At 47.7% G+C, this 18,776-nt stretch overlaps 2 protein-coding genes across 4 annotated transcripts in view; one reads left to right on the top strand and one right to left on the bottom strand.

Annotated features, from left to right (window-relative positions):
* The window catches only part of SLC27A1 (solute carrier family 27 member 1), a 29,162-nt gene extending 11,734 nt beyond the window's left edge, over positions 1–17,428 (bottom strand). Inside the window, exons 1-4 of one of the 3 annotated variants that reach the window (XM_038379323.2) lie at positions 17,029–17,428; positions 8,025–8,192; positions 2,671–3,065; positions 509–670 (exon numbers count right to left, since the gene is read on the bottom strand). In XM_038379323.2, the coding sequence (XP_038235251.1) occupies positions 509–670; positions 2,671–3,065; positions 8,025–8,191 (724 nt within the window). In that variant the 5' untranslated portion in view covers position 8,192; positions 17,029–17,428. The remainder of the gene's footprint in view (positions 1–508; positions 671–2,670; positions 3,066–8,024; positions 8,193–17,028) is intronic. The other 2 variants (XM_038379326.2, XM_038379322.2) reach the window with 2 other exon arrangements.
* On the top strand, positions 9,324–17,175 carry LOC119845756 (extensin-like). Its single transcript, XM_038378459.1, has 3 exons — positions 9,324–9,367; positions 15,107–16,343; positions 16,513–17,175. The coding sequence occupies exons 1-3, from the start codon at positions 9,324–9,326 to the stop codon at positions 17,173–17,175; spliced, it is 1,944 nt and encodes a 647-aa protein (XP_038234387.1).
* Positions 17,429–18,776: the final 1,348 nt, after the last annotated feature.

Below are 18,776 nucleotides of genomic sequence, written 5' to 3'. Positions count from 1 at the left end.
GCACAGCCTACATATTAGGGGAAAATTGAGGGAATCTCTATAAACAGGAAAACCCTTCTTCACCTTTCCTAAATACGAGTAGGCTGCTCATCTGGTTTCTCTTGGGTTTTTAGACACACAGAGTTATAGCAATTCCTTTCTCTTTCATCTGGATCTGGTACCAGCAATACTGATTGGAGTTAAGCATCATGGGTAGCAACACCCTCCTTCCCTCAGTTAGTAAGATATATCCATTTTCTAAACCTAGTAACCCTAGGAAGCCAATGAACTCCAGTGACAGATATTCACCCAGAATATATTAGCTAGGATGCTGCCTTTTGCCAACTTTTAGCCTCACTATTCTCTTTTATACCTGGTGCTTCAAAGTGGGGTTAGGATTACTCTCTCCTTCACTGCTTGCTTAGTTGCCCATTCAGTCGTTATCATATCCCAAAAGGAGGACTCCTTAAGTTCCAGGTCTCACACTTATACATGCATCACAGGAAAATAAGCTCAGTGAGAAACTTACCATCTAAACCTTTGGCTTCAATCTGATCTGGAGGAGATTTCGATGCAGTACTCAGAAGAGGATCAAGATATTTAGTCTCCACAGGGACAGAATCTGGGTTAAAATCTCCAGAGCAGAACTTCACCATGTTCTTGCCCAGCATCCCATTCACTTCAGATATTGCTGCAACACACAACTACCTCAGTTACAACAAGCATAATACTCTGGGCCACAATAACAACATTGCCAATACTGACTCTTATTCTTTCTTTGCATCTAATAAGAAATCTGCAATGTCAAGACCAGAAAAGCCAGAGACTTAATTGAAATACTGAGATACCTATCCAAGTAATGATCAAATTACCATGACCTTGGTGTCCTAGATCCAACATGAGACCTTACTGCAAATTTAGGCAAAATTATCTTTTTATCCATTTTTGTTGCATGAGCTGCAGCTCAACAGTCTAGAAGGATTTCAAGGCCACTGATTCAAAGACACATTCAGAATCCCTAAATTAGATATGTTAATAAACTGTGGAAGAAAGTTTAGTTCAACAGCAATATAATGCACCGTGTCCAATATAAAGAACATACACTTAAACTCATTGTATAGAGCAGTGGTTCTCAAAATGAATTTTTGCTGTGGCTGCATGTGCAGCCACTGCAAATTCACAACGGCTGCAGTTTTTGACAGTTAAAATTATACTAAAAAGAAAAGGAGTACTTATGGAACCTTAGAGACTAACAAATTTATTTGAGCATAAGCTTTCGTGAGCTACAGCTCACTTCATCGGATGCATTCCTAACAAATTTATTTGAGCATAAGCAAAAGCTTATGCTCAAATAAATTTGTTAGTCTCTAAGGTGCCACAAGTACTCCTTTTCTTTTTGCAAATACAGACTAACACGGCTGCTACTCTGAAACCTAAAATTATACTAGTGACACTCTAATCATGTTATCTGGAAGTGTCATGTAAATAAAATAATAAATATTTTCAACGTAAAGAGTATGTACTATTAATACCACAAAAGTTACACAGTTATTACAAAAAGAAAAGGAGTACTTGTGGCACCTTAGAGACTAACAAATTTATTAGAGCATAAGCTTTCGTGAGCTACAGCTCACTTCATCGGATGCTACTCAAGGATTGAACTCACAACCCTGGGTTTAGCAGGCTAATGCTCAAATCACTGGCTCAGACATAGGTTAGGGGTTTGTTACAGGAGTGGGTGGGTGAGATTCTGTGGCCTGCATTGTGCAGGAGGTCAGACTAGACGATCATAATGGTCCCTTCTGACCTTAAAGTCTATGATTTTATGATACAGATAACCTTCCTTTTCTCTGTGTGCACAGATGCAGAGCTCCTGGAGTGGGGAGTTTCTAATCCTCTTTACAGCTCCAAGGAGACCACACCTAACTAATGAACTCAGACGTGGGCAACTCAATAACAGGAAGACACTGACATTAGAGCAGAAGTAATATTTGTAGCTTCCCACAATACTACTCCTATCCATCATATTACAGACTTCTCCCCCTTTAGTAACTGATCAGCAGTGACTCAGTTTTCCCATTCTGTTCCCAGTGAAACCCAAATGAAGGAGGAAAGGAACCTCTCTAGGAAACATGCCCTATGTCAGTGGTGTCCAACCTGAGCCTGAGAAGGAGCCAGAATTTACCAATGTACATTGCCAAAGAGCCACAGTAATACATCAGCATCCCCCCATCAACTCCCCGCAACCCCCTGCTCCCAATGCCTCCTGCCCACTGGCAGCGCTGCCGATCAGCGCCTCCCCATCCCTCCCGATCAGCTGTTTCGACGGATGCAGGAGGTTTCGGGGGGATGGGGGAGGAGCGAGGGCATGGCAGGCTCAGGGGAGGGTGCAGGAAGAGGTGGAGTGGGGGCAGGACCTGTGGCAGAGCCAGGGGTTGGGCAGTGAGTACCCCCCCGGCACATTGGAAAGTTTGCGCCTGTAGCTCCAGCCCCGGAGTCGGTGCCTATACAAGGAGCTGCATATTAACTTCTGAAGAGCCGCATGTGGCTCCGGAGCCACAGCTTGGCCACCCCTGCCCTAAGTCCTTACTTAGAACTACTCCTAATTTCAGTGAGAACTTGCCTCAATCAGGACTAAGTAAGAACTTCAGGAGTTAGTCCTTAATGTGTGCCAACTCTCAAATGTCTCACCTGCAGCCAGCTCTCCTCCAAAGATCACAGCCTTTGCCCCTGAGGTTGTCACACAGTAAACCAGAGAATCCAGACGCAAATTGAAGTTAATGAGAGCTGCCTCAATACCAACTTTTGCCATCCCAAGCCAGAGGCCCACGAACTCAGGACGGCTCTCCATGAAGATGGCAATGACATCACCCAGACGGAACCCCTGCTGGTAGAAGAAGTTAGCCACGGCATTGGAATACTCATCCAGCTGCCGGAATGTCCATTTTTCATCACTGGCCTCATAGATCAGAGCCACTTTGTCAGGGTGCCTGCGGACGACATCGTGGAAGATCTTTGGAATAGTGTTTTTGGCTCGCTGATGCTTTCGCAACTCATACTTGACACGTATCAGCACTGAGAGACCACTGCAGCAAGGAGAGGAAAGTCATAATTCCAGCAGAAAGTACAACACCCCTCACATAGTTTAACATATAATCTGATATATTTTGACTCATGCTTCTACACTGCCGTATGCAATTTGAAAATTTCACTCACTTGCCAGGAAAAAAAAAATTTTCCCTGAAGAGTTGGGAGCCCCAATCTATTAATTTCTGCAGAATCTAAGGTTTAATGTTAAATAAAGCAAGTTTCTTTCTAGCCCTTATAGTTCAGCACTTCCAAATGTGACCCAGTGCAGTGCCATGTTCCTACAGTTCCTGGGCCTCTGCTGCCCCCAGGGCTTCTCCGGCAACTTCAGAGGGAAGTGAATAGACTCTATTCAGAGAGAGGAGGTGGAAGAGGTAATATCTTTATTGGACCAACTTCTGTTGGTGAGAGAGACAAGCTTTCAAGCTTACAGGGCTCTTTCTCTGGTCTGGGAAACATACAGAGTATCATAACTAAACACAAAGTGGAACAGTTTGTTTAGCATAAGTAACATTTCAAGGGACCTTTCAAGATGAAGTGGCCAGTTAACACCTTTCCAGTCATGGAAGGGAAGTGAAGTGTGGGCGTGGGGGGGGGGGTCAGTTGATTATATATTGTTGTAATAAATCATAAATCCTGTGTGTCTATTGAGTCCAGGATTTCTGGTGTCTAGCGGAGTAAAGAATTTAAGTTCCCAGGCTCCTCTTCTGTAGGTGTTGTGCAGGTTTCCTTTGAGGATAGGGACTGAGAGTTCAGTGCATTAAAATGCCCCAGTAACAACTATGTGGGTGAAATGAGGCAATCACTACATTCTGGAATGAACTCTCACAGAAAAGTTATAAAAGACAAACACCATATCATCTATAGGTGAACACTTTTCACAAAGCTATCACTCTATATCTGACCTCTCAGTCCTCATCTAGTGATGGAAAAATCTAGTGAGCCATGAAATATCCTTACAAAATGAGGAGGATGCATAACAGCACAAAATAAAAAATCTCTATTGGTTACTTAGCTGATGGGAACAGATTATATATTTATGCACCAGTTTTATTTGACCTCAAGCCCCAAGACTTCTTGGGTCTGACTTGTCTATTTCTCTTTGTTATTCTGGATGACAATAAAGTGGGAGATTTTTATCAGGATAAACACTGAGGCTACCTCTACACTACAGATTTACAGCTGCGCCGCTATAAGGTCTCCCATGTAGCCACTTTTTGACGGCAGGAGAGAGCTCTCCTGCCAGTATAATTAAACCAACCCCAACGAGCGGCCTTCTGCCTTCATAGCACTGTTCACACCAGCACTTTTGTCAGTGAAATTGATGTCAGTCGGGGTGTGTTTTTTTCACACCCTTGACCAACAAAAGTTTTGCTGACAAAAGTGCTAGTGTAGACAAAGCATGAGTTCATAGTGGAACTTTAAAGTTTCTCTCAGAGATGCCTCCAGATCCTAAGGCCAGTTTTCCAAAAAGAAAGAAAAACAAACACACATTCCACAGAGGAGTCTGACTCATAGGCTATTGGCCTAAGCCAGCTAAAGCACTGTTCTCTAATTGGAATTCTGGACCACTGCTGTCCCACACAGAACAATGATTGCTGGCTATATTTCTGTTATGTTGGAGAGACAGAGAGCACCACAGCCAGCCTCTTTAGACACTTAGATACACACAGAACCCCCACACATATAATCCACAGCAAAATTAATTTGAATACCTTAATCAAATTAAAAAAGACATGTTGACAGAAGACATGGATGAGACTATATTACAGATCCTTATTTTAAGGATTTCATTTAGGGGGATTAGAAAACAGGAAGCTTGCTTGCTTTCTCAATAAGGAAATAATTGCAAATACATTTTGTTTTAGAACAACTCTTGCTTGCCATAACATGCTTTGCAATGTCCTAGGGTTATGTTATCTGCTCAGTAATTTGCAGATCCTGTGGGAACACACAAAAGTATTTCCATAATTCTATAAGGAAAGTTTAAAAACAAAACCACAGCTTGGACATGTAGCATTAACTCATAATCTGAGCTTTAACAGAACAGAGGCAGACTTCCCATGTAGAAAAGCCATACAATTGTGATTGGGGATGTTGTTTCTTGTCAGAGAAAAACCTCCAGCATATTGCTCTTCATATGCATCTTCTTACCATTCAGACCCCTAAACTGTTCCAGGAATGGTGGTGAGAAATGGTCTCTTGATGCTGCCAAATGAAGACTGTGAGGGAGGGAGAGGATAAAACAATAGTCTACAAATAACTGGAGGAAGCAAACACTAAAGGGGGGGAAGGAAGAGATTGTTTAATGATTTATGAGGAATTATAACTAGAAGGTAATGGATAAAATGAACAGAGGAAAAATTTAGGTAGAGTAACTGAAAATCCACAGACTGAAATCTACGAAAAAGAAAAGGAGTACCTGTGGCACCTTAGAGACGAACAAATTTATTTGAGCATAAGCTTTCGTGAGCTACAGCTCACTTCAAAGGATTTAGGGCTCTTGTGATCACCAGAGACTTCGTGGGCACGAAAGCATATGCTCTAATAAATTTGTTCGTCTCAAAGGTGCCACAAGTACTCCTGATCTTTTTGCAGATACAGACTAACATGGCTGCTACTCTGAAACATTTCCTAAAATGTAACTCTGGATTCTTCACACTTATATTGTTTTGTTTCTGTTGAAGACACTCATGGTTTGTCTCAATTTCTATACTTATTGTAATTTCTCAATAGGCAGAGAATTAAATATGCTAACATACTACCATAGCATCAACACCCAAATGAGAATACCCACCTGGACCCTGCTTTCCTAAAGGGGAGGAAGGTGGTGGCTGTATTTTCTCTACCATCAAATAGGAAATAGTTGTGTAACAGGAGTTTGCAAGAAGCCCCAAAAAGTTGAAAGGTAATTTATTACCAGCACTGTAAAAGCCTTAAAACCCCATGACCGTCAACAGCAGGAACCCTGGTCAGCAAAGCCGTAGGATGGGGGAGGGGGTTGTTTTAGAAACAAGCTGCAGGCATTTTGTGAGACTGAGCTGGCCTTTCACGGTGACCCTATACTGAGCTGTGCCAGAGACAGAACAGAAGAGCCTTTTCACTTGTTAGCTACCCTTTTCACATTCTGAAGGGACTTTATTCTCTCTATTTATTTTCTGCCATTATTCCTCACTTGCCATGCAGTCAGGAGGAAACAGTCCTTCAAAAGTCCAATGACAGCCACAGTAAAGCTAGGCAGTCTCTGGTGATCACAAGAGCCCTAAATCCTTTAGAACAAAGCAGTTCCCTCACAGAAGCCCAGGAGGCACAGAACTAAGTGAGACACTAATTACAGAGTCTCTGGCTGCCCCAGGAGGTAGGGGAGAGACTAGAGCCTGATGTATGAATCACAAATTATTATTCTTTTACAAAAAGAAAAGGAGTACTTGTGGCACCTTAGAGACTAACAAATTTATTAGAGCATAAGCTTTCGTGAGCTACAGCTCACTTCATCGGAAGTACTCCTTTTCTTTTTGCGAATACAGACTAACACGGCTGCTACTCTGAAACCTATTTTTTTACAATCTATTAACTTAATATTGACTGACTGTCCCTTTAACTTTAGCAAGAACAAGATACTTTGTTTCTGTAACACTTTCCACACACTTTAAACAAATGTTTTACAAACCTCTTGTTATATTTCACAATCAGAACATTTCCTTAGTGCAAGTCCTCATTTTGAGCCATTCAACTTATCTGTGTTCCTAGATAAACTAAGGTTTCAGATTTTAGAGTAGCAGCCGTGTAAGGAGAGTGATCAGTTAAGATGAGCTATTACCAGCAGGAGAGCGGGGCAGGGGAGAGGGGGACGGGGACACATCATCATAGGGCCTAATCACATCAGCCACACTATCAGAGGCTTGTTCACCTGCACATCTACCAATGTGATATATGCCATCATGTGCCAGCAATGCCCCTCTGCCATGTACATTGGTCAAACTGAACAGTCTCTACGTAAAAGAATAAATGGACACAAATCAGACATCAAGAATTATAACATTCAAAAAGCAGTTGGAGAACACTTCTACCTCTCTGGTCACTCGATTACAGACCTAAAAGTGGAAATACTTCAACAAAAAAACTTCAAAAACAGACTCCAAGGAGAGACTGCTGAATTGGAATGAATTTGCAGACTGGATACAATTAACTTAGGCTTGAATAGAGACTGGGAGTGGATGGGTCATTACACAAAGTAAAACTATTTCCCCATGTTTATCCCCCCACAATTCCTCAGATGTTCTTGTCAACTGCTGGAAATGGCCCACTTTGATCATCACTACAAAAAGTTTCCTACACACACACACACACACCCCCACACACACACTTCTCCTGCTGGAAATAGCTCACCTTAAGTGATCACTCTGGTTACAGTGTGTATGGTAACACCCATTGTTTCATGTTCTCTATATATATAAATCTCCCCACTGTATTTTCTACTGAATGCATCCGATGAAGTGAGCTGTAGCTCACGAAAGCTTATGCTCAAATAAATTTGTTAGTCTCTAAGGTGCCACAAATACTCCTTTTCTTTTTAGATAAACTAAGCCTTTCAAGCCACAATTCACTTCCCCTCACATAAAGAACAGACAACAGAAAAAGTTCTAACTGCAAATTAAACCTTGAAACATTCAAACTTAATGACACAAAACCAATTTATTATAAGTTCTTACTCTAAACATTTCCAAACATTTCAGGAATTATAAGGTGGAAAGGTTTCAGCTAGGGTCCAGGAACGTTATAGTCACCGTAGATATGTTTCCAACACTCTAGGTCATAATTCCCCTGCTGTGCTGCTAATGCAAGTTGTTAGAGTTGAAATAGATACAGATTTATTGTTAGTAGTGAAAGATTATTTTATGGAAACACAAAACCAACACATTACAGAATAAGATTAAGGCCCACAAAGCAATACTTACAAGAGATCCCTCAGAGCTGTCTTAAAGATGATACGGAGAAACCTCCATCCTCCGCTGCCAATGTAAACACCCAGTGTGGCTGCCAGACTCCATGACCAGGGCACACCAAAAAACCGCATAAGCCCAAGCGAGCCCAGGGAAGCAGTGCAAACCCCAATCATGTGCATTCTAGAAAGAGAGAGAAGTTTAAATATGATCACTGCCAGACTCGACCCAGACCCCCTAAATGACAACAAACAAAAGTGCAGGGATACATCCTAGAAAGCAGACGCACAGAGCACTGTTCCCTCTAAGCTGTGCACGTGTGTGCACACACAGATCCTAAACCCTGCGCACACAGCGAAACACCGAGTGCACAAAAAATGAAATTCTACATCGGAGCCAGGCCAAAATACCATTTACACGTGACTTTTGACATTGTTCGCCCGCCATCCATCAACACAGCCAGATTCTACTAGCTGGCAAAGGGGGGAAAGGAAAAGGAGGTTAAATTTCCTTTTTCTAAGTATTTAAAAATGACATTTATAAAATAACATGGTGTAAAACTATTATCATCACAAATTGCAAATAAAAACTTTTCAAATGCATAAGCATTTTACTCGCTTGGGCGCATTTGCCTCATGGCGCACACATTTGAACTCTACTTCAAAAATTTGCACAGAAGAAATTTTTTGCGCACACAGCCCCGGTTACCTGCTGCAGCGCGGGCGGACCTCCTCGTGCCCCGCGCCCAACTCCCCTCCGCTCCACCTCCCTGGGCCTGAGCGCGAAGCTGCCGCTTGTTTCTCAGCCCCACCCCCGGCTTCCTGCACGAACAGCTGATTTGTGGGAAACCAGAGTTGGGGGGCGGAGAAGCAGAGCGGGGCGGTGCATTCGGGGAGGAGGCGGAAGCGGAGCGGAGGTGAGCTGGGGCTGGGCTGCCGGTGGGTGCTCTCTGCACTCACCAAATTCTCCCTGTGGGGGCTCCAGCCCCAGAGCACCCATGGAGTCAGTGCCTAAGGCACCATTTTTGATGGGATCAGTAGGGGGAGCGGCCGCTCCCCCTGCTTCGCTACCCCACTCCTAGGAGCCAGGGGGACCTGCCGGATGCTTCCTGGGAGCTGCCCCTGGTATACACCACCGGGATTCCCCACCTCGCCCCCTGGCAGGTCCCTCTGGCTCTTAGGGGCAGGGTGGGGTGGGCACCCACTACGGTGGCCCACGAGACCCCCCTGCCCAGTTCTGGGGGCAGTCAGGGAAGAGGGATGGATGGGGCAGGGGTCTGGGGTGGGGGGGCATCAAGGAATGTTGGGGGGTAGGATGGAGCAGGAGTCCGAGGGGGCAGGCCACGACCTCCTCATGGGGTGAGGAGGGAACCAGTTAAGATTTTGGCAGCTCATCACTGGTCACAGGCCAAAATTATTACAACCCAGAACAGCTTTGAAATAGCAGTTTCAAAGGACATTTTGATACAGAATCTGGATTTAATTATATTTCTTTCAATTACCAAAAAGACAAAAAATCATCCACCAAACAAAATATTTGCTATGTGTCTAAAACTTGGTAGAAGTGGATGGCTTAAATGTATACCCCAAATTAAAAAAACACAGTAAAAGAACTAAAAAAGAGCCAGCGTGGCTTAACAATCATGTAAAAGAAGCAGTGAGAGGGAAAAAGGCTTCTTTTAAAAAGTGGAAGTCAAATCCTAGTGAGGTAAATAGAAAGGCGCATAAACACTGCCAAATTAAATGTAAAAACGTAATAAGAAAAGCCAAAAAGGAGTTTGAAGAACAGCTAGACAAAAACTCAAAAAGTAGTAACAAAATGTTTAAGTACATCAGAAGCAGGAAGTCTGCTTAACAATCAGTGCGGCCCCTGGACGATCGAGATACAAAAGAAGCACTTAAAGACGATAAAGTCATTGCAGAGAAACCAAACAAATTCTTTGCTTCAGTCTTCACAGCTGAGGATGTTAGGGAGATTCCCAAACCTGAGTCGTCTTTTATAGGTGACAAATCTGAGGAATTGTCTCAGATTGAAGTGTCACTAGAGGAGGTTTTGGAATTAACTGAGAAATTTAACAGTAACAAGTCACCGGGACCAGATGGCATTCACCCAAGAGTTCTGAAAGAACTCAATTGTGAAACTGCGGAACTATTAACTATGGTTTGTAACCTGTCATTTAAATCAGCTACTGTATCCAATGACTGGAAGATAGCAAATGTAACGCCAATATTTAAGAAGGGCTCTAGAGGTGATCCTGGCAATTACAGACCAGTAAGTCTAACGTCAGTACCAGGCAAATTAGTTGAAACAATAGTAAAGAATAAAATTATCAGACACATAGAAGAACATAGGTTTCAGACTAGCAGCCGTATTAGTCTGTATTCGCAAAAAGAAAAGGAGTACTTGTGGCACCTTAGAGACTAAGACATTTATTTCAGCATGCTCAAATAAATTTGTTAGTCTCTAAGATGCCACAAGTACTTCTTTTCTTTTTATAGAAGAACATAAACTGTTGTGCAAAAGTCAACATGGTTTCTGTAAAGGGAGGTCATGTCTTACTAATCTATTAGAGTTCTTTGAGGGGGTCAACAAACATGTTGGATCCAAGGGGGATCCAGTGGACATAGTGCATTTAGATTTCCAGAAAGCCAAAATCCCTCACCAAAGGCTCTTCTGTAAATTAAGTTGTCATGGGATAAGAGGAAAGATCCTTTCATGGATTGAGAACTGGTTAAAAGAGAGGGAAAAAAAGGTTTAGGAATAAATGGTAAATTTTCAGAATGGGGAGGGGTAACTAGTGGTGTTCCCCAAGGGTCAGTCCTAGGACAAATGCTATTCAATTTATTCATAAATGATCTGGAGAAAGGGGTAAATAGTGAGGTGGCACAGTTTGCAGATGATACTAAACTGCTCAAATAGCTAAGACCAGGGGTCTCAAACATGCGGCCCACTGGGCTATTTTCTGCGGCCCGCCAAGCAGCCCGCACCCCCCTGGCCTGCCTCCAGGCCAGAGGTGGGCAAACTACAGCCCGCAGGCCGGAGCCGGCCTGTGTGATTGCCCCCCATGGCCCCTCCAGCCCCCTGAAGTGGCCAGCACAACATCCCTGCAGCGGGGGAGGGGCCACGGGGGGCAACCTCAACTATACATACAATATGATGGGACCTAATTTAGCTACAACTAATCAGGAGAAAGATCTTGGAGTCATTGTAGATAGTCCTCTGAAGATGTCCACGCAGTATGCAGCAGTGGTCAAAAAAGGAAATGGGATGTTAGGAATCATTTAAAAAGGGATAGAGAATAAGACGAAGAATATCTTATTGCCCTTATATAAATCCATGGTATGCCCACATCTTGAATACTGCATACAGATGTGGTCCCCTCATCTCAAAAAAGATATACTGGCATTAGAAAAGGTTCAGAAAAGGGCAACTAAAATGATTAGGGGGTTGTAACGGGTCCCATATGAGGAGAGATTAAAGAGGCTAGGACTTTTCAGCTTGGAAAAGAGGAGACTAAGTGGGGGTATAATAGAGGTCTATAAAATCATGAGTGGTGTGGAGAAAGTGAATAAGGAAAAGTTATTTACTTGTTCCCATAATATAAGAACTAGGGGCCACCAAATGAAATCAATGGGTAGTAGGTTTAAAACAAAAAAAAGGTTTCAGAGTAGCAGCCATGTTAGTCTGTATTCGCAAAAAGAAAAGGAGTACTTGTGGCACTTTAGAGACTAACAAATTTATTTGAGCATAAGCTTTTGTGAGCTACAGCTTATGCGCAAATAAATTTGTTAGTCTCTAAGGTGCCACAAGTACTCCTTTTCTTCTTTTTAAGAATGTCTGAGGAACAGTGGGGGGGTGGGGGGAGGGGAAATAAAATGGGGAAATAGTTTTACTTTGTGTAACGACTCATCCATTCCCAGTCTCTATTCAAGCCTAAGTTAATTGTATCCAGTTTGCAAATTAATTCCAATTCAGTAGTCTCTCCTTGGAGTCTGTTTTTGATGTTTTTTTGTTGAAGAATAGCCACTCTGAGGTCTGTAATCGAGTGACCAGAGAGATTAAAGTGTTCTCCATCTGCTTTTTGAATGTTCTAATTCTTGACATCTGATTTGTGTCCATTTATTCTTTTACGTAGAGACTGTCCAGTTTGACCAATGTACATGGCAGAGGGGCATTGCTGGCACATGATGGCATATATCACATTGGTAGATGCGCAGATGAACGAGCCTCTGATAGTGTGGCTGATGTGATTAGGCCCTATGATGGTGTCCCCTGAATAGATATGTGGACAGAGTTGACAACGGGCTTTATTGCAAGGATAGGTTCCTGGGTTAGTGGTTCTGTTGTGTGGTTGCTCGTATTTGCTTCAGGTTGGGGAGCTGTCTGTAAGCAAAGACTGGCCTGTCTCCCAAGATCTGTGAAAGTGATGGGTCATCCTTCATGATAGGTTGTAGATCCTTGATGATGCATTGGAGAGGTTTTAGTTGGGGGCTGAAGGTGATGGCTAGTGGCGTTCTGTTATTTTCTTTGTTGGGCCTGTCCTGTAGTAGGTGACTTCTGGGTACTCTTCTGGCTCTGTCAATCTGTTTCTTCACTTCAGCAGCTGGGTTGTAAGAATGCTTGATAGAGATCTTGTAGGTGTTTGTCTCTGTCTGAGGGGTTGGAGCAAATGCGGTTGTATCATAGAGCTTGGCTGTACACAATGGATCGTGTGGTGTGATCTGGGTGAAAGCTGTAGGCATGTAGGTAGGAATAGCGGTCAGTAGGTTTCCGGTATAGGGTGGTGTTAATGTGACCATCGCTTATTAGCACCGTAGTGTCCAGGAAGTGGATCTTTTGTGTGGACTGGTCCAGGCTGAGGTTGATGGTAGGATGGAAATTGTTGAAATCATGGTGGAATTCCTCAAGGGCTTCTTTTCCATGGGTCCAGATGATGAAGATGTCATCAATGTAGCGCAAGTAGAGTAGGGGCATTACGGGACGAGAGCTGAGGAAGCGTTGTTCTAAGTCAACTTCAAAAAAACTTAAAACAAAACCCTTCAAAAACAGACTCCAATGAGAGACTGCTGAATTGTTTGCTAATTTGCAAACTGGATACAATTAACTTAGGCTTGAATAGAGACTGGGAATGGATGGGTCATTACACAAAGTAAAACTGGTTTCAGAGTAGCAGCCATGTTAGTCTGTATTCGCAAAAAAGAAAAGGAGTACTTGTGGCACCTTAGAGACTAACAAATTTATTTGAGCATAAGCTTCCGTGAGCTACAGCTCACTTCATCAGATGCACCCGATGAAGTGAGCTGTAGCTCACGAAAGCTTATGCTCAAATAAATTTGTTAGTCTCGAAGGTGCCACAAGTACTCCTTTTATTTTAACAAATAATAGGACGTTCTTCTTCACTCAGCACACGGTCAACCTGTGGAACTCCTTTCCTGAGGAGGTTGTGAAGGCTAGGACTATAACAGGGTTTAAAAGAGAACTAGATAAATTCATGGAGATTAAGTCCATTAATGGCTATTAGCCAGGATGGGTAAGGAATGGTGTCCCTAGCCTCTGTTTGTCAGAGGATGGAGATGGATGGCAGGAGAGAGAGATCATTTGATCATTATCTGTTAGGTTCACTCCCTCTGGGGCACCTGGCATTGGCCGCTGGCGGTAGACACGATACTGGGCTGGACCAGACCTTTGGTCTGACCTAGTATGGCCATTCTTATGTTCTTATGCTATTAGTCAATGAATTTGGGATGGGATTGGTGTGCCTATCATCTTGTGATGAAGGAGTCTCAGAAACATGTCTATCTTAGAGTTTTATATTGCCATCCACTACCATAGTAACTGAGCACCTTTCATGTGAAGTCAATAGCAACAGCAAAATCCCTATTAGACTTCATGGAATCTCTTACACTTCTCCCTTCTCAAGGTAAAAACTCTGCTTGAGGTAGGATTTTTGTGTGATTTTTTTTTTAGATATTATGAATTTTCACTATATATTGACAGCAAGGGTTTATGTAAGAACGGCCATACTGGGTCAGACCAATGGCCCATCTCGCACAGTATCCTATCTTCCGACAGTGGCCAATGCCAGGTGCTTCAGAGTGGATAAACAGAACAGGCAATCATCAAGTGATCCATCTATTGGATAGAAAGCAGTGTCAGAGTTGCAAGTGTCCTCCTTATAGTGAAAAAGCATTTGGAACTTTTGTAGTACCATGAATAGGGGGGAAAAATCCCATTGTAGCACCCATCCCATCCCCCAGTGCAGATGAGGAGCAGGGATGTGCATTATTTCCACCATGGGGGGGTGCAGGGAAAGTTTCCAGCATCAGCATGAGACAGAGTAAGAGGGACATGTGAGAAAAATCTTCTCCAGTGCCAATGGGAAACATCATCCAGACATTAACATGACTGCTTACGCTATTCCAGGATGAAAAGGAGTATTTGTGGCACCTTAGAGACTAACAAATTTATTAGAGCATAAGCTTTCGTGAGTTACAGCTCACTTCATCGGATGTTTCTTGCCCATCATAGGCACTGGTCTAATCCCTAGTATGGTCCACTCCTCACAGGTACCCCAGTCACTGCCCTAGACCGTTCAGACATTTTACCATTCTCTCTGAGACACCACATGGGATCTCTCAGACTTCACACCCAGAAACTATGCCTCCCAACCACATCCTCCCCACATCCACCACTGCGTCAGCCCCTTCAGGTTATATCCCCCCTCCCCAAGGGGTATATCAGCACCCCTCAGATCTCACACACCTCTAGACATCATGCCAGCCCTACTCCTTCACAATCTCAAACCCCATCCATGCACCCTGCCACTATGTTAGGACCCTCCCACACCTTCCCTCCTAAGATCATGTCAGTTGGATTACTGAGCCTACCCCCATACTCCATTCCCTAGGGACCATGCCAAACCCCAATCCTCAAATTCAAACCCCTCCAGACCCACAGAGCCAACCACCCAGGGACACCATGTCCAGACCCACAGAGCCAGCCCTAAAGAAACTGCCGCTTCTCCCTGATCTCTACCCCCACCCAGTACTGTATCAACTACAGTGCCCAGGCCCCTGACATTTACCCACTGTCCCTAGGTCAGCCCAACAACCTCTACCCCCAAACCTGTACCTGCTGCCCTTTGTCAGCCCCACCACCCTTATCCCCAGCCCTGTGCCAGCCACCCCGACATCTACCCGCCACCCCCGGGTCAGCCCCACCACCTCTATCCCCGGCCCTGTGCCAGCACCCCCAACATCTACCCGCCGCCCCCGGGTCAGCCCCAACACCTCTATCTCTGGCCCTGTGCCAGCCCCCGACATCTACCCGCTGCCCCCAGGTCAGCCCCACCACCTTATCCCCGGCACTGTGCCAATTCCCCCGACATCTACCTACCGCCCCCGGGTCAGCCCCAACACCTCTATCTCTGGCCCTGTGCCAGCCCCCCCGACATCTACTCGCTGCCCCCTGGTCAGCCCCACCACCTTATCCCCGGCCCTGTGCCAGTCCCCCCGACATCTACCTGCTGCCCCCGGGTCAGCCCCACCACCTCTATCCCCGGCTCTGTCCAGCCCCCCCACCCTGACATCTACCCGCCGCCCCCGGGTCAGCCCCACCACCTTATCCCCGGCCCTGTGCCAGCCCCCCCGACAACTACCCACAGTCCCCGGGTCAGCCCCACCACTTCTGTCGCCAGCCCTGTGCCAGCCCTCCGACATCTACCCGCCGCCCCCGGGTCAGCCCCAACACCTCTATCTCCGGCTCTGTACCAGCCCCCCCAACATCTACCCGCTGCCCCCGGGTCAGCCCCAACACCTCTATCTCCGGCCCTGTGCCAGCCCCCCCTCGACATCTACCTGCCGCCCCCAGGTCAGCCCCAACACCTCTATCTCCGGCCCTGTGCCAGCCCCCCCCCGACATCTACTCGCCGTCCCCAGGTCAGCCCCAACACCTTATCCCCGGCCCTGTGCCAGCCTCCCTGACATCTACCCGCCACCCCCGGGTCAGCCCCAACATCTCTATCTCCGGCCCTGTGCCAGCCCCCCCGACATCTACCCGCCGCCCCCGGGTCAGCCCCAACACCTCTATCTCCGGCCCTGTGCTAGCCCCCCCGACATCTACCCGCCACCCCCGGGTCAGCCCCAACATCTCTATCTCCAGCCCTGTGCCAGCCTCCCTGACATCTACCCGCCGCCCCCGGGTCAGCCCCAACACCTCTATCTCCGGCCCTGTGCCAGCCCCCCCGACATCTACCCGCCACCCCCGGGTCAGCCCCAACACCTCTATCTCCGGCCCTGTGCCAGCCCCCCCTCGACATCTACCTGCCGCCCCCAGGTCAGTCCCAACACCTCTATCTCCGGCCCTGTGCTAGCCCCCCCGACATCTACCCGCCGCCCCCGGGTCAGCCCCAACACCTCTATCTCCGGCCCTGTGCCAGCCCCCCCGACATCTACCCGCCACCCCCGGGTCAGCCCCAACACCTCTATCTCCGGCCCTGTGCCAGCCCCCCCTCGACATCTACCTGCCGCCCCCAGGTCAGTCCCAACACCTCTATCTCCGGCCCTGTGCCAGCCCCCCCAACATCTACTCGCCACCCCCGGGTCAGCCCCAACATCTCTATCTCCGGCCCTGTGCCAGCCCCCCCGACATCTACCCGCCGCCCCCGGGTCAGCCCCAACACCTCTATCTCCGGCCCTGTGCCAGCCCCCCCGACATCTACCCGCCACCCCCGGGTCAGCCCCAACACCTCTATCTCCGGCCCTGTGCCAGCCCCCCCTCGACATCTACCTGCCGCCCCCAGGTCAGTCCCAACACCTCTATCTCCGGCCCTGTGCCAGCCCCCCCAACATCTACTCGCCACCCCCGGGTCAGCCCCAACATCTCTATCTCCGGCCCTGTGCCAGCCCCCCCGACATCTAACCGCCGCCCCCGGGTCAGCCCCAACATCTCTATCTCCAGCCCTGTGCCAGCCTCCCTGACATCTACCCGCCACCCCCAAACCGGGGGACACCGCGCTCACCCGAACCTTTGCAGAGCTCCGACTCCCCCTCCCCGCTACCAGGTCATACTCCGGTGGCTTCTGTCCCCGCCCCAGAAACAGCCTGAGCTCCGCCCGCGAAGAGCCGCCCCAAGGGGAGCACAGCCAGATCATAGAAAGGGCGGCTAGAGTGGCTGGTGAGGGGGGCATAGAGAGCTGGAGGCTAGAGGAAAAAGCTGCGGGCAGAGCGAATTCAGGGACGGGAGAGAAGGAGGAGCACAAAGAGCCGGGGGAGGAGAATGGGGATAGAGGGGCCGGAAGGAGGAGCATGGAGAGCCAAGGGAAGGGGATAGAGGGGAAAACAGAGAGCCAGAGGAGGGGGGAACATACTGAGCCTGGGGTGGGGATTAGTGGGGCTGGAAGGAGGGGATAGAGAGGTTGGACGGAGGAGCATGGGGAAGGGATAGAAGGGCTGCAGGGAGGAACATAGAGAGCTGGGGCGGGGATAGAGAGGTTGGAGGGAGGAGTATAGAGAGCTGACGGGGGGGATAGAGAGGTTGCGGGGAGGGGTAGAAGGGCTGGAGGGAGGAACAGAGAGTTGGTGTGGTGGGGGTTAGAGAGATTGCAGGGAGGAGCATGGGGAGGGGATAGAAGGGCTGGAGGGAGGAACAGAGAGCTAGCATGGTGGGGGATAGAGAGGTTGCAGGGAGGAGCTTGGGGAGGGGATAGAGTAGTGTTCTCCAACTTTTTACTCCCAAAATCATTTTTTGAATTTAAGGGCAACCCTGGTTCTATTCCACCCCTTCCCTGAAGCCCCACCCCCACTCGCTCCATCCCGCTCTCTCCATCACTTGCTCTCCCCTACCCTCACTCACTTGCACCAGACTGGCGGAGGAGGGGGTGCAGGCTCTGAGCTGGAACCAAGGGGCTTGCAGTGTGGGAGGGGGCTCTGGGCTGAGCCTGGGGCAGGGGTTTGGAGAGCAGGAGGGGGCTCTGGGCTGGGGCACAGTGTGGGGGTGGTGGTGCTGGCTCTGGGAGGGAGGTTAGCACATGGGGTGCAGGAGGGAGTTTGGGGTGCTGGCTCCTGGAGGGGGCTCAGAGCTGGTTTTGGGTGCTGGGTCTGGGAGGGGACTTAGGGCTAGGGCTGCCACTAAGGCTGGCTCCCTGCCTACCCCATCTGCACGCTGTTCCTGGAAGGGGCCAATACACCCCTTGGGGGGGAGGGAGGAACAGCACTTGGCTCTGCACACTGCCCCTCTCTGCAAGCACAGCCTCTGCAGGTCCCATTGGCCACAGCTCCCCGTTCCCGGCCAATGGGAGCTGCATGGGCGGTGCTTGCAGGCAGGAGCAGTGTGTGGATGGAGACCCCTTCCACCTAGGGCTGCGCTGGCCGCTTCAGGGAGCGGCATGGGGCCGGGGCAGGCAGGAAGCCTCTCTTAGCAGCAGCCCCGCTGCACTGCGGGAGATCATGATCGACTGGGAGATCCTTTAGGATCGACCCATCATTGACCACTGGGATAGAGGGATTGGAAGGAGGAGCATAGAGAGGTGGGGGGAGGGAGGAGCATAGAGAACCAGGAAAGGGGAGAGATGGAGGAGCATAGAGAGCCTGGGGAGGGAAGAGATGGGATGAAAGGAGAAGCACAGAGAACCTGGGGGGCTGGGATGAGGGGAGGACCATACAGGGGCGAGCTGGGATAGCATTTTTGGTTTTCTTGGGTCAGGCCTTTCTGCTGGATATGGTGCTTGCTCCAGGCACACTGCAGCAACCCTTCCCCTTGGCCTAGCTC

This window comes from Dermochelys coriacea, chromosome 20 (genome assembly GCF_009764565.3).
Source record: "Dermochelys coriacea isolate rDerCor1 chromosome 20, rDerCor1.pri.v4, whole genome shotgun sequence".
Classification (NCBI taxonomy): Eukaryota; Metazoa; Chordata; order Testudines; family Dermochelyidae; genus Dermochelys; species Dermochelys coriacea.
This window is presented reverse-complemented; position numbering and strand designations above follow the sequence as displayed.